Source organism: Monodelphis domestica, chromosome 1 (assembly GCF_027887165.1).
Source record: "Monodelphis domestica isolate mMonDom1 chromosome 1, mMonDom1.pri, whole genome shotgun sequence".
In the NCBI taxonomy this organism is placed as follows: domain Eukaryota; kingdom Metazoa; phylum Chordata; class Mammalia; order Didelphimorphia; family Didelphidae; genus Monodelphis; species Monodelphis domestica.
In genome coordinates this window covers 79964152-79979203 of record NC_077227.1, presented here as the reverse complement: position 1 = coordinate 79979203, position 15052 = coordinate 79964152, and the positions used below count along the sequence as shown (strand labels likewise).

Here is a 15052-nt window from a genome sequence, read left to right as displayed (position 1 = left end):
CACTTGGTGCATATATATTTAATATTAATAATACCTCATTTTCTATGGTACTTTTTTAATCAAGATATAGTTTCCATCCTTATCTCTTTTAATTAGATTTATTTTTATTTCATTTTATCTTTCTCTGAGAGCATGATTGCTACCCCTGTTTTTTTTTAAATTTCATCTAAAGCATAATAGATTCTATTCTAGCCCTTTCTTTACCTTTACTCTGTGTTTCTGTGCTTCAAATGTGTTTCTTGTAAACAGCATATTGTTGGATTCTGGTTTTTATTCCATGCTTCCAAATGTTTTTTTGTTATGGGTGAGATCATCCTATTCACATTTACAATTATGATAATTAACTGTTGTGAAGAGAGAATTAGACTCCCTTAGTTTATTCTTAATGTAATCAATCAGCAACCTTTAATTTAATCAAATTAAGAACTTAAAGTATCCCTCCTTATTACCTAGCTAACCATTAAGTAAGAAAGTTCACAAGTCACTTAAAGGTGGCTAATTGATTTCATTAAAAATAAACTAAGAGAGTCTTGTCCCTTTTCACAAGTATTTTACTTCTAACTAGAATCTCCCCCAATCTGTTTTCCCTTTTCTAGGTTCCCCCATATTTTCCTTTTCTCTCTTCTTTATTACTTCTTTTTAGGGTAATATGGATTTCTATATATCTAACTGAATTTGTATGTTATTCCCTCTTTGAGCCAAATCTGATGAGAACAAAGTTTAAGGGTTGCCTGTATGAGGAATTAAATTAAGGGATTTGACTAAATATATGAGAATTTTAAGATAATACTATGGTCTCTGATTTTAAAATTAATATAGCCCAAGTCAAAATGACTTTTAGCTGCTTTTGTTTACAAAAAAAGGTGAACAGAATGAAAATAGAGAAATAAAAGAAAGGGTAGAGTAAGAAGTCTAACTTATCACCCTAAATGTTGCTCCAGTCCCAAGCTCAACCATCCAAGGCTCATGAACCCCTCAGCCGGAGGACTTGGTCTTGAATTAAGCAAGGGTTCAACCCACACAACCTCCTCCAAGAAGAGGAGACCTCTCCAGAACTAAACTCTTCAGAAGTCAGGAAAGGAAGGTCAGCTTTTCACTCACCAGGAGAAGATCCAGGAGCAATCTTACCAGAAGCAGTCCAAGAGCCAGAGTCCCAGGTCCAAGCTCCTCCATACCCAAGATTCAGGACCAAGACCCGTCACAAAAGAAGTTCATCATCTTTTATAGTCCTTTTATATGTCACTTCTGACCCTTCCTCCACTTTACAGGCATCAATTTCAGACTTTAAATTTGCTTAGCACTGCCCAGGGTGGGAAGTGTTTGTAGGTTCCACCTCTCCTCCTATGAGGGTGTAAACTCTTATCAAAGGATTCACAAGGTTCTGACTGATTGAGTTGAAAGGGTGGAGCTCTCTAAGTGGCTTGCGAACTCCTCCACCTAGTGCCAAGTAGGAGTGTTCAAACTTTGGTTGATTAATTCAAAAATAGGCAAGGGGAGAGTCAATTCTATCTTCATACCTGCCATATATCCCCATCCTAACCTCTTATATAATAATTCTTTCAAGTCTCTTTTATATGAGATAATTCATCCCATTTTATCTCTCCCTTCCATCTTCTCCCAGTGCAGTCTTCTTTTTTCCTTCCATAAAATTTTTTAATATTTCCCATCAATTCACAATCCCCTCTATCTATGAATATTCCTCCTAATTGTCCTAATATTGATAAAGATTATGGGAGTTATAAGTATGGTCTTCTCATATAAAAATGTACACATCTTAAAAATTTAACCTTATTAAATCCTTACATTTTCTCTTTCCTATTTACCTTTTCATACTTCTCTTAAGCCTTGTGCTTGAATGTCATATTTTCTATGAAGTTCTGGTCTTTTCATTAAGAATTCTTGGAAGTTCTCAAAGTCATTAAAATCCATTTTTTTGCTTTAATGTATTATGCTGTTTCACTGGTTAGGTGATTTTAGGAATTCTAATTCCTTTGCCTTCCAGAATATCATATTCCAAGATTTGTGATCTTTTAAGGTAGAAACTCTAAGTCCTGTGTAATTCTAATTGTGGCTCTATAATATCTGAATTTTTTCTTTTAGTGGCCTTTAATAATAGAACTTGCTAACAATTAAGGTTATCTAACAGAAGGAGGACTGTTTGGGGGCATAGCGAGATCCTCCTCAGTAAAGGGCTCCAAAGAAAGGTTGAAAAATAACTGATCAAGATATACTTTTAGGTATGGGGTAGACCGATTGATTATTAAGGTACCTTTCAACTCACCTCAGAGGTTCTATGATTCTGTGAAATGTAGCACCTGATCTTTTATGTAATATTTCCAAACTATCCTCATGCTTATTATTTTTTCCAGGTTTCAGGATTTCCTATCCAGCTGCCATACACTGATTTACAATCAATAATCAATGCTGTGTACCAAACTGGTATTCATTCTTCTGAATTTCCCCAGACAGAATTTGCCCTAGCTGTATACATTCATGCATATCCAAATAACATATTATCTATTTGGATCTACTTGGCTTCCTTGGTTCGCCATCAATGAAAAGCAACAAATGAAACCAGTGTCTAAAATGTTAAATTCTTGCAGTGTCTAAAAGGCAATTTCCTGGGTTCCCTATAAGAAGAAAAGGAAGCTTCCCTGCTCTGAATTTTGATGTTCTAGGATTGGTACTGATCTTCAAATTAGGGAAAGAATTTAACCCATTCAATGACTCTCCCAAGAATTCTTGCACTCTGGTAATTTACACTATGTTCTTTGAGAGAGACCATAGGGAATCCTCTGGAGTTACTGAAAAGTCCCTTGGGGGGGGGGTCCTTTAGGCAGTAAAAACTCTATTTGAAGGTCAGCAGTTATAATTCTAGTAAGGAGGTAACTGAACTACAATGGTATAGAGAAACTTTCACATTGTTGATGTGAAGTTGGTGTTAAAGCCCCTGGCTTACTGCCTACCAGCTGAAAGAGGGGAATAGGGGACAAGGGGACAAGGACATTTTTCCTAAAAATATAGAAATACAGCAGAATTAAATACTTACAAATTCTCTTTCCAATACAAATGTTCAAATACCTGTTCAGACTATGGCAGGAGTCTCCCTTTGGGAGTTTTCAAAGAGCAGGAAGTGTCAATATCCAGGAGGAAGCACCATGAATTCTGATAAGTTCTCAGAGCCTAGTGGGGATGGAGGAGATGTACTCTAAATTTCAAATCTACCTTCTTCAGTGGGAAGGTTCTTCCACATTCACTTCAACAAAATTCTACCTGCATTGGGGAGGCTTCTCTGGTAGAGAGGAGATTATGAAAAGAGTGTGGCCAAAGGTCTGTGAAGTAAGTCATCATATATATGTCCTTGAATTTCACATGCTACAGAAGAAAACACTACCATTTGCTGAAATGTTACTTAGTGACTTATTTGAATAAGCAGATGATTTTTTTTTGTTAGGGGTCCAGTGGAATAGGCTCTTAGTCATAAATCCAGAACAGGAAACACAGATCCATTTTACACAGGAGGAGACAGGGGAAATCTCTCACTTAATGGGTCTTGGCAGGCCACAAACACAAGCTGAGAGGGACACACTCCAAATGTTCTCCTGAAATCTTCTAGAGAGAATTTACCAAATTGTGAATATGTGCCTCTTAGAAGTTCTAAAGCTAACAATTCACATTGGGCCCTTTCTCTAGAGTCTGTGAATTATGTCTTGGGCCAGGCTTGAACTCTTTGTATGCATAGAGAGGTGGAGAAAAGTGTTATTACCACTATGAAAGTGGAAATTGAAAATGCTCAAACACAGAGAACTAGTTAAAATTTTTCATATATGTCTAGAACCACTATAACATCCCCATATCATTTCCTAATGAAGTAATACTTCCACTTTGATAGAGAGAACACAAAATGATGCCTATAAATAAGATTAGATTTTTGAAGAACTTTAGAGACCCCATTAATTCAGTTTATTACAGCTGATGTATAAGCATGTTTGCAACTAAATTGAATATAAGAATAAAAATACAATTTTAAGTACATTGGTAACATTACACTATAAATATTTTCAACATGCTTGGTTTAGTCCTATTTAGCAAATTGCAATTTTTAGTGGCAAAAGTTATTTTTATCGTATTTCCTTTTTGAATGCTAAAATTATATTGCACCAGACAGTATATGCATAATTTAAAATGTGAACCAAAGAAAAATATTTAAGAAGTGTCAAAATGAGTTAAGCAGAACTGTCAGGTTTTCATTAAAAACATTTAAATGTGTGTCTAATCAATACTTTACCAAGAGCATATTTCTCTTTTCCTTCAAAAGTCTTGGTGAGAATGAAGAATCACAGAGCACTATTACTAGAAAGTTATTCTTAGAGAATATCTAATCTCTTCATTTTACTTAGGAGTGAATTGAACCTCAGAAAGGTAATGTCATTATAATAATAATAATCTCCTTGAAATACAACCTACTATCATAAGGAGATGGGAAACAGGAAAAATAAGAGAATGTCAACTAGGGTGCAGCATAGCAAGGATTCTGTGTGCCCTGAAACCAATAAACTAGTGTGGAAGGCCTGACAGGAACTCTGAAATGCTGGCTAAGTGAGCTCTGGAAATACTATTTGAGTTAAGACTATGGTGAAACCATTGTTGTAAGTATAAAAAGCATATGGGGTAGCACATCCTTCTGAAAACCAGTGTGATGATCAGTTTAGTTTAGAGGATAACAAGGAGCAGAAAGTGTCTCTCCTTTCTATTAGGTACCAAAGAAAGCCAAAATAGATTGAAATAAAAAATAACCAATACTATACCTGCTAGAAATGTTTCAATATAGACCACTAAAACAGGTAAACCATGAATGTTCATAAAATGGGTTTACAACATGAATATTTTGTACATCTGTATATCATAAAATGGAAAACGAATCTCATTAGTTACAGACAATATTTTTTGAATGGTACCCTTAGCTCCATTATGCAACAACATATTGTCAATGAGTTCAGGGCAATCATTTTTAAACTAAACCTTTCATCTCTAAGCCTAGATTATGCAAAATAACAAATGAAATAAAGGAGCTAATAAAATAGGAAAAGGAAAGAGTTGAAGATGCTGAGGTAATTAAAAATCCTCAGATTTTCAAAATTCAGAAATTATACTTAATAAAGAAATAAATGACAAAATAGCCCTAATATCTCAAAGGATTTTTGAAAAGGAAATGGGCATACTTAGCCTAAAATGTCAGAAAAACTTGCAAATCCAATTTGCAGGCCAATTAAAACATGTTAAAATGATAAAAAATATTTTTAGAAGATTACTTCTTTACTATAAGTTTCATGAACAAACATTTTCTCCAACAGCATTTGACAGAGTATAATAACATTTTAGGATCTGAACATAGTTGTATATGAAGCAGCTTTTGCCAAGATAAGTTCCATTGGAGGAATGATATTATTGTTGTTGTTGTTGTTATTATTATTATTATTATTTCCTCTTAGGAAAGGTATTAAACACTACAGGGCAGAAACTACTTGGAAGAGTTATTGAAGATTTATAGGAAGGCATTGGAATACTATATCAAGAGTTGGCTGGTACACACAGTAGAAAACAAACAGGGAGATGAATTATGAAATTATTATAATATTACATATTAGAGGTGTTATAAGCTAAACTAAAGTATTACATGCAAAAGAAAAGAATAGAGGTGAAGGATATGAATAAATCAATAAAAAGGGGGGGGGGAATGAGTGAGATAAAAGTATGTTTAACTCTGAGGATTTAAACCAAGGTAGCTTGGAAGATACTATTGATCTCAATAAGGATAGAGAACTTTCATGAGTAAGGATCAGGGGGAAATTCTTAATCTAAGATTAAATACAGTAAATAATTTTTGCCATGTGAAAATTAAATACTTTATCACTAATTAAGTCAACTCACATAAAATGAGAAATAATATATTGGAAATAAACTTTTGTGTCGAACATCTCTGAAATGGATTGGATATTCAAAATAGAGAGGCAACTACCAGAACAATTTGGCAATAGAAAAAAAATCAAAAGATGTGAATAAACAAGTCAGCTGCAAAGTATTAACAACCATATAAAAAATTCAAATTGCTAAGAGAAATGCAAGATTCTGAGTCTATTGTTTCTGATCCTGACAACAAGGCTACTAGTAAGAAGATGGCCTATGAATATGCAAAATCATAGTGACCAGAATAATACCCAACATCCAATAAATTGATAAAGGCAACAAAAATTAGAATAAAGATGAGAACAGTCAGTGTTGGAGTTGGTAAAAAAAAAAAAAGACACACGTTATTGGTGAAGTACTTAATTGGTACAACCATTCTGGAAAGATATTTGGAATTAGTTTGGGAGGGGGAGAGACTAAAAATTTTATATCCATTGATCCAGATATGGTATGCTAGGTATATTCACCAAGGCAGCCAAGGATTAAAAAAGAAAAAAGGTCACATATACACCAAAATATTTATAGTTGTTATTTATTGTACTAGTAAAAAACTGGAAACCAAATAGATAGCCATCAATTGGGGAATGGCAAAGCAAATTGTGGTAAATCAATATAACAATATTATTACACTATAAGAAAAGACAAATATGATCATGTGTGAACCAAATATCTGGGGGACCTCCAACCCAGTCCAATCCTGGAAGATTCACCCCAGTGAGTAATTGTGGGAGTCACAGAGTCATGAGTATGAGTCTGCCAGGGTTGTGTGGTGGGCCAGGTTCCTGACCTGCAGAAATCAGAGGCCAGGAGATGTGACAATGGAGCCTATCGGCCAATGGAAAGATCTTGAAGGATCCAAGGGAAGGGCTTGGAAGGAGGCTTAAAGAGCCAGTGGGTGAAGTTCAGAGCACTTTGCAAAGCTATAGAGAAGTTTAGAAGAGGACTTGAAAAGGGAGAAGGGAGAGACCAAGAGAATAAGCATTTATTAAATGCCTTTTATGTGCCAAGCACTTGTGCTAAGCACCTTATAATTACTATTTCATTTTCAACAATAATCATTTCTCAAAACAACCATGGAAAATCGATGCTATTATGATCCTACCTTATAGTTAAAGAAACTGAGGCAAATAGAGATGTATTTATAATAGTAATAGTAAATAGTAATTTGCTCAGGGTCATACAGCTAGTAAGTGAGGTTAGATTGCTCAGCACTCTGTTGAATTTGAGATTCCAATGAGAGTTGGTGATTCAGGGCTAGAGTTCAAAAGGAAGATTCAAAGTAAATATATAAATTTTGGGAGCTATGAGAATACAGATACAGATTCTTGGACCCAGTGAAGTATATGAGATCACCAAAGGAAAGAATATAGAAAGAGAAGAAAGCCCAAAAAGAAGCTCAAAGGTCATGAAGACAAAAGGAACCACTCTAATGTGGGGGGCGGGGGGGGGGGGGGAGTGATAGAAACTTTAGAAAGCAGAGCATACCCAAGAGAAGGGGATGGCTAACAGTGCCAAAAGCTACAGAAAGGTAAGATGAAAACGAGGGGGAGAAATGAGTTTAGTAGTTGAGGCATGGGAATTTTAGATTTACTCCACCCTGCTTAGTCTTTAGAATTTTAACAACCAGGAATGTAGATACCCCCACTTAAGGATTAAGTGTAGGGGAGGAAGGTCTATGACTCACATGTGCTAGCAAGTGGCAAATCAGAAACAACTGACTGACCCACTGGGCCATCCAAAGCCAAGTTTAAGCCACCATTGGTTCATGTAAGACACAGGAAGTGGCATAAAGACTGCCTTTATATTTCACGTCACTTCCTATGAGAGGGACTTGGCCATGGAAGTCGATCATGGAGGAGCTCGAGTGTGAAACCTCAGACTGCTTCCCTTAGATGATCACATGGTGAGTTATAAGGCTGACTTCTCTTTTCCTTGGCTTTTCTGGAGGCACCAACTTCTGGAGAGATGCCTTGGCTGAGGCCTCTGAACTCCTGCCTAGTTCAGACTATGCTGGAGCAGCTCTTCCCTTTTCCTCTCATTTCTTAATTTCTTCCTTCTGTTGTAAATAAACCACCATAAAATTCCATTATGAGTTGAGTATTTCATTGGGATTTAGAATTCCAATCCATGGCGACCAACTAAAAATATATTCAGTTCAACCCTAAATTTTACCCCTAAAGGACACTGTTGGTAATCTTGAAGAGAAAAGCTTCAGGTGACAGGTAGGGTTAGAAACTAAACTGAAGGGTACTGGAGCCACCTGACACTAGCTCTTCCAGAAAGCTGTTAAATTTTCAGTATTTGTATACCTTGGAAATTAACCAATGCTGAAAAATTACAGTTTATTTTGTTGATTTATTAATTTTAAGAATCTGATGGAGCATATGTCAATAAGGCAGATTAAACTTCTAGGAAGGTCATGTGCATTTTTTTCTGGAAAACCACTTACCAACAAACCCTGGTGAGAGGTATGAAATTGGTAGTAATGAACCTAGTAGCTTTTGATAGGAGTTGGGCTCTCCGAAAGGAGAAGAGTAAATGATGGTCCTTAAGATGGCAAGTCAAGGTTTTTTTTTTTTTTTAAAGTTATAACCCACAACAGTTTGGATCCTGTTTCATTATGAAAGATATTTATGCATTCATTCGTTCAACAAATTTTAAGCACCTACTATTTGTAAGGTATTGTTTTAGGTGCTAAGGATACAAACATATTCTAGGAGGGGAAAGAACAGAATGAACACAAATCAATATAAAATATTTGTAAATACAAACTAATTGGGGGTAAAGGAAGACTGATAATGCATCAGAATTGCTAATTATATTTCTAATTCACTCTCCCCCTTGATATCTGTGTCTTTTTGTAAATCATAATCTAACCCGTATATAATATAGACCCTCCTCTGGTTCTTTTACACTAATGTAACACTAAGGCTACCCATTTCTCTTGCTATTATCAAAAAATACAATAATTTCAGCAACTCCTTTTTTCTCAAATCTGAAGTTGTGGGAGTGAAGAAGAGTAGGGAAATAGAGAATGAAATACAAGGTAAGAGTTTATATGCTCTCACAGCTGTTTATTCATTCACTGTTAGCAAATGTATATATGCCTTCAAGAATGTAAAAACTGCCGAGAAATCTCTCTCTCTAGCAAAAGTGGCAAACTCCTTTTCAAAGCCTTTCCTGATCCCAGCAGTGGTTAGTATCCTCTCATTAAATGCCTTGTTTTTATTTTATGTATATGTTTATCTCCTGATAAAATGTAATCTCTATGAAAGTTGTGAAAATTAAATCTAACTCTCCCCTGATTATAACAATGAAGTTAATGAACTCTCCTCTGATTGTGAAGATTAAATTATAACCAATCCCTGCCTGTTTTATAGATTTAATCACCAAAAGTGTAAACACCCTACTTGCAGTCTTGGGGAGATCTGCCCATTTTTTAGATTTAATCACCAAAGGTATAAACACCCCATTTCACACATTAAGTGGGAGGTCTGTGACCCACATGTGAAATGGTGGGTGAGAAGCAAAATCAACTGACTGCCCCTGGGCAGTCCTAAAAGCAAAAATGTCAACTGTGATTGGTAGAAGTAAAATTAGGGGAAGTGATGCAAAAGAAAGTGCTTTTAAAAGGGAGTGACAACTGCCTGAGGGCAGTTTGCCTTGGAACTCTCACTTGGAGAGAGAGTTCTACTGGGAGCTCTACTGGGAGTTCAACTTGGAACTTTCACTTGGAGTTGAACCTCCTGGAAGAGAGGGTTCTACTGGGAGTTCTACTGGCAGTTCTTCGTTCTAAGAAGTGGAGGCTGGTGAAGAATGTGCTGCCTGGACCTGAGACCCTGTTTCCTGGTGAGGTTGTTCTAAAATCTCTTCCTTTCAACTGACAAATGGTGAGTGAAAAAGCTGACTTGTATTGCTGGATTTTTCTGAAGAGACTTCCCCAGGTCTTTGGCTTTGCCAAGGCCAGCTAAAAACCAACTCTCTCTGTCCCTGCCCGAATTGAGCTAGGGGCCAGAAGTAAGTTATTTAGTGCTTAGGCTAGATATCTTACCCTATCCTCTCTCTGATTTCCTTCTTCATTCTTCTCTATATTTTGTAAATACATTGTAAAATAAATCTCTTTGGCATTAATTCCTGGTGACCACTCCAACCTTTTTAAAAATAACCCTTTTTCCCCTACACAAAGTGAAGATTTTTGTTTTTATAGTATTCTCAGTAGCTAGCATAATGCTTTGTACATACATGGGAGTTAAATGTTTGTTGAATTGAAATTCTCCTTCATTCTGAATGGTTATATTTTAAGTAAATTGATAACAAAAATTCTCAAATTTCTAATGCCATGTAAATAAATAATCTGCATACAGATACCTCATCATTTATCCTTAATGTCAAAAAGAATTTACCAAGTTGTGTTTAGTGCTATGTCAGGGATTTAAACAAAGGGGAATACATAGACTTATTCCCATTGACCAAGCCTTTAACCATTTCTATCCAGGAGTTAGTCTAAAATATCCAAGGAGAGATGTCCTCACAAAATATATAGACAATATAGAAGAAACCCCCTGGTGTATGCATGTTGAAGCACTTGCATCATGTAAAGTCTGTAATGAATATCTTTTCTAAGTCTTTGTCTCTCTCACATACAATTTACATATCCAAATGAATATTATCCTTCAAAGTAGTTATCTGACAAGACTAAACACTTATTCCAGTGATGTTATCACTAGTAAAAGTTTTTTGGAATTCATTTTGGGGAAGTGTTTTTATAGAGTTTACAAGTTACATGGGATGGACCTCAGAGTCACACTTTATCAATAACCAGAAATGGTATTACTCGATTAGATCCCTAAAATTATCACAGTTGGCCCCAAATAACTCATAGCTATTTTCAGAACTTGGAACAATCATCAAAGGATGATGTTTGCCACTAAAGAGATCCAGAGGAGTGCAGTGTAGTGAACTGGAAAATGCACTGAGTTTACAGTTACAATTACTGGATTCAGTCCCCCGCTTTTTTGTTTACCGCCTCTGTGACCCTGAGAAAATTTCACCTCCCTTTCCTCAGTTTGTTCATCTGTAAAAGGAGATCAGACCCATAACCTTTAAGTCTTGCCCTAAACCCTTGATTCTAAGAATTTGTCAACCTGGAAAAATATAGAACCACTAAAGCAGTTACGAAGACATCTTTAATTAGGACAAGGGAGACAATGTTCTTGTGGCCACCACAAAGAGGCATACACACACAAACACATATACACACATGCAAACACACACTGTGGAGTGAGAAATTAGTGTATTATTCTCAAGGTAATAGTTATTAGTATCTAAGTAAAGCTGGTTCTCCCTTCTCCCCCCATCAAGCTCCCTTCAAGACAAGATTACCCTACCCCTACCCTTCTCCCTATAGGACAAAAGACATTTATTCTAGAACTTGACCTCATCCCAGACTGTTTTGTCTAAGGAGTTTCTCCCAGTAGATCAAGCCCTATGGCTGGAATGATACGTGTAAACATTGTACCCATTGTAAAACATCTACCCTCCCCTAGGCAATCTAGTCTTGAACTCCTCTCTTTGTATAATATCCCTGTCCTGTATATATAATCCCTTCAGAGAGGCTTTATTATATCAGGATTCTCCTTTAAATAATGGATTTTTCTTTGAATTTGGGGGCATTCTGTCTTGGGCAAATGATTTGCGAAAGTCCCCTGCATTTTCTCAGTAAATCCTTAGGGGGTGGTGGCATTGTCTTGAGTTAGTGGCCTGAGTCAGTGCCCCCTCCCCCCCACACACACACACTATTTCTCTCTTTCTCTCAATAAAGCATTATATTTTAAGTGATGGTTTTCCCTGGTCATATTTTTGAATAGTGGTTAAAGAGGGTGTACTTTGAAATTTTCAAGGTCTCCACAATTTCTACTTCACACACATATAATGCCACACAGAATCAAGCTCTGGGTCTCTGGGAACACTATTTCTGAGGGAAATGCCAAGAATGGGAATTTTCCATAAACTAAAGAATTGGGGGGGGGGGGTATCTTATATACTCTTTGGGGAATACTCTTTGGGGAATTTGTGAGGGTAGCCATCGGGTCGTAGACCCCTGGTAAACGGGGGCCTTGCTCACCCAGCATGTGAAGTTTGCTTCGGCCGAACAGAAGGAAGAAACCAATAAGAAGGTTCAACGGCTGAGAGGGCGACGCAGCAAAGCACTGTGGAGTGCTTAGGGGGTATTGGAGCACAAAGGACAACACGGCCATCCAATGCAGCTGAGGAAGTCTCCAGGTGTAACAATTTTTCGTGCCACTGGACCCAGGCTTCCAACGCCGAGAGAGTGGGACTGTCTCTGTGCATCCACTTTTCCACTTAAATCTTCATGCACAAGTGTCTTTGTGCACAAAAACACACAAAGACAATAGTCATCCTCGGTTACCTAGAGACTACTACTACTTTGGGGAATATAAGAAAGGAAAGAAGGCTGATTAGATTACATGATGGCCAGGGAAAAGAGAATTCTAGCCTGGGGCTAGACTACCTGGGAGAGGCCTGGGGGAGAAACTTTTCAGACAAAAAAGGATAGATCTGCTAATCCTATCTAGGATGAGATGGATGGGTACTTGATTTATTGTTCAATCTAGGACAATCCTACTAATCCTACCTAGGGTGATGGAGGGCTGCTTGAAGGTTTCATAAAACAAAGTGTCAAATGTGCATAGGCCCAGAAAGCAATTCCCAAAGGTGTTCTTAAACAATAGGAAGAAATATAAGAAAAAAAAAAACTTTAATCCTCCTCCTCAAAGATACCACACACTATCATCTTCCCAGTCATCCATGTTTAAAATACAAAACTGAGACTCATCCTTGACATCAGATATCAAATCTGGTCAGTTCTACCTCCCCATCTCACCTCTGCCTCTTCCCTACTTCTTATCTACCTGTGGCTTAGGCACTCATCCCTACTTGCTTGAACAATTTCAATAATCTCTTAATTGATTTTTCTCTACTTTCAGTCTCAAATTTTTCTTAAAATTCCCCATTTTACCAAAATTCTCTTCCTAAGGCTGATCATGATTCTCCCCTATTCAAAACATGTCCAAGATGGAATACAAACTCCTCTGAGCCTGGTATTTAATGTTTTCTGCTCCAACCTACCTTTTCAGCTTTATTTCCCATTGCTCCCCTTCAAACTTCTCAATGTGACAAATAACTCCATAGGCTCATGAGAAGATTGGGGTCATGAACAGTGGACCCCAGCACTGCAATAAGTTCACAGAGTTGAGAGGCTGACGGAATGTCAAAGTACTGAGTTAAAAGACCCAATTTGTAGGATCTTCTAATCATAAAAACTCCCCCCTCCTGGGATATGGTTGGGGATGTAGACTCTAAATCAGTGATTCTCAACCCTTCTAATGCCATGACCCTGCAATACAGTTCCTCATGTTGCAGTGACCCCAAACCAAAAAATTATTTTGGTGGCTATTTCAAAACTGTAATTTTGCTACAGTTATGATTCAGAATGTAAATACCTGATATGCATTATGTCCATCATTGCTACAAATTGAGAGGTTGAGAACCATTGCTCTAAATGAACATCTTAGTGCAAACAACAACATGGAAATAGGTTCTGATCAAAGACACAAGTAATACCCAATAAAATTGTGCGTTGGTGGAGGGGAGGGAGGGAAATAATGTGATTATTGTAACCAAGGAATATTGTTCTAAATTGACTAAATAAACTAATTCAAATGGGGGAAAAAAAAAAACCTCCCCCCTCCCCACTTCCCTTCCTTTGTTCTTGCCAGACTCAGGTCATAACAGGAATCTTCTTTGACATTTTTAAAAGATAAGTGAGTTAACTACTTTATCCCTAAGGTCTTTGAAATTCAAAATGGCCAGGCCAAAGGTGTTCTAAAATGAAGGAAAATACTGACCACTATCTAAGTTCTTGAAACTATTGGGGTGAAACACTTCTTATGAGAAAGGCACAGATTATATCCCACTCATTCATTCCGGTTGTCTGTCCCTCATGGCTAGGATGCACCCCTTCACCTCTAAGATCAGAGGCCATGGAGTTGGGAGATCCATCAATTTGAATCCCAACTCTGACACTAGTAATAGACCATGGGCAAGTCACTTAATTTCTTTGAGTTTCTTCATCTGTAAAATGGATGGAATACTTGCAAGTACTCACTTGGAAGGGTTGTCTCAAGAGTCAAAAACCTTAAAAAAAAAAAAACCCTTAAAGCTATGTTTAGTATAACTTCACATGTCTGAGATCATATTACTTGCTTTCTCCATGGGGCCAAGGAGGAAAGAAAACTTAGAATTCAAAATGTTAAAAAAAAAAAAGCTTAAAAAATCACAAATATACAAAGCACTGTAAAAATGTCAGATTTTTATTAGTTTTTTTTTTTCCTCACTATCCTTCAAGGTTCAGCTTGGTACATATATCTCCCAGAGGTGTTTTTTCCTGATCTTCCTAGTTAAAAAATTCCTTCCTCAGTCCTCTGCTTTGCTTCCAACCCTTCCAATTTCTTATTATGTGTATATCTCAAGCAGTTTCCTTCTTGTCTTTTTGTCCCAGCACCTGGCACAATACTTTACTCACTGTTGGTTTTTAAAATTTTTAAATTTTGTATATTTTAATTTTCACTTATTTACTTCTTTATAATATTAGCCACTGTTCAACTTGGTTTTATGGAATACCCAAGTTTTCTTCTGTCCCTTGGAAACTTGCCTTAAAGGAAGTCCCAGATTGACCTTGTCTTAGACTGAACAATGTAATCCCAAGCATCCATTAAGCCTCTTGTATAGAAGTGATAGAAATAATCAAATCTCAATCACCAATTTTGTCTTAGAAGTTTTTCCCAATCGTCATCCTCGGTTACCGAGAGACTACTACTACTATTTTCGGCCACTGCCTGGTATCCCAGCCTCTGGCTATATAGCCTCTTTACCAAGCCTTCTTGTAATCAGTGTGGGTTTCCCGTTCTTCATTTTCCAGAGGATATAAAGGACCCCAAGTTCTTCAGCTCTTTGGAAAATCTCCTTTCAGGGTTCTTTTTCCTGGAGACAGTGTTCCCCGAGT

General features: G+C 36.9%; 1 protein-coding gene across 8 annotated transcripts in view; it reads left to right on the top strand.

The window, feature by feature from the left end:
• The window catches only part of CC2D2B (coiled-coil and C2 domain containing 2B), a 131482-nt gene extending 128908 nt beyond the window's left edge, over positions 1 to 2574 (top strand). For all 8 annotated transcript variants that reach the window (XM_056801779.1, XM_056801822.1, XM_056801812.1 and 5 more), the window contains one exon: positions 2370 to 2574. In XM_056801779.1, the coding sequence (XP_056657757.1) occupies positions 2370 to 2558 (189 nt within the window). In that variant the 3' untranslated portion in view covers positions 2559 to 2574. The remainder of the gene's footprint in view (positions 1 to 2369) is intronic.
• The last annotated feature ends 12478 nt before the right edge of the window (positions 2575 to 15052 follow it).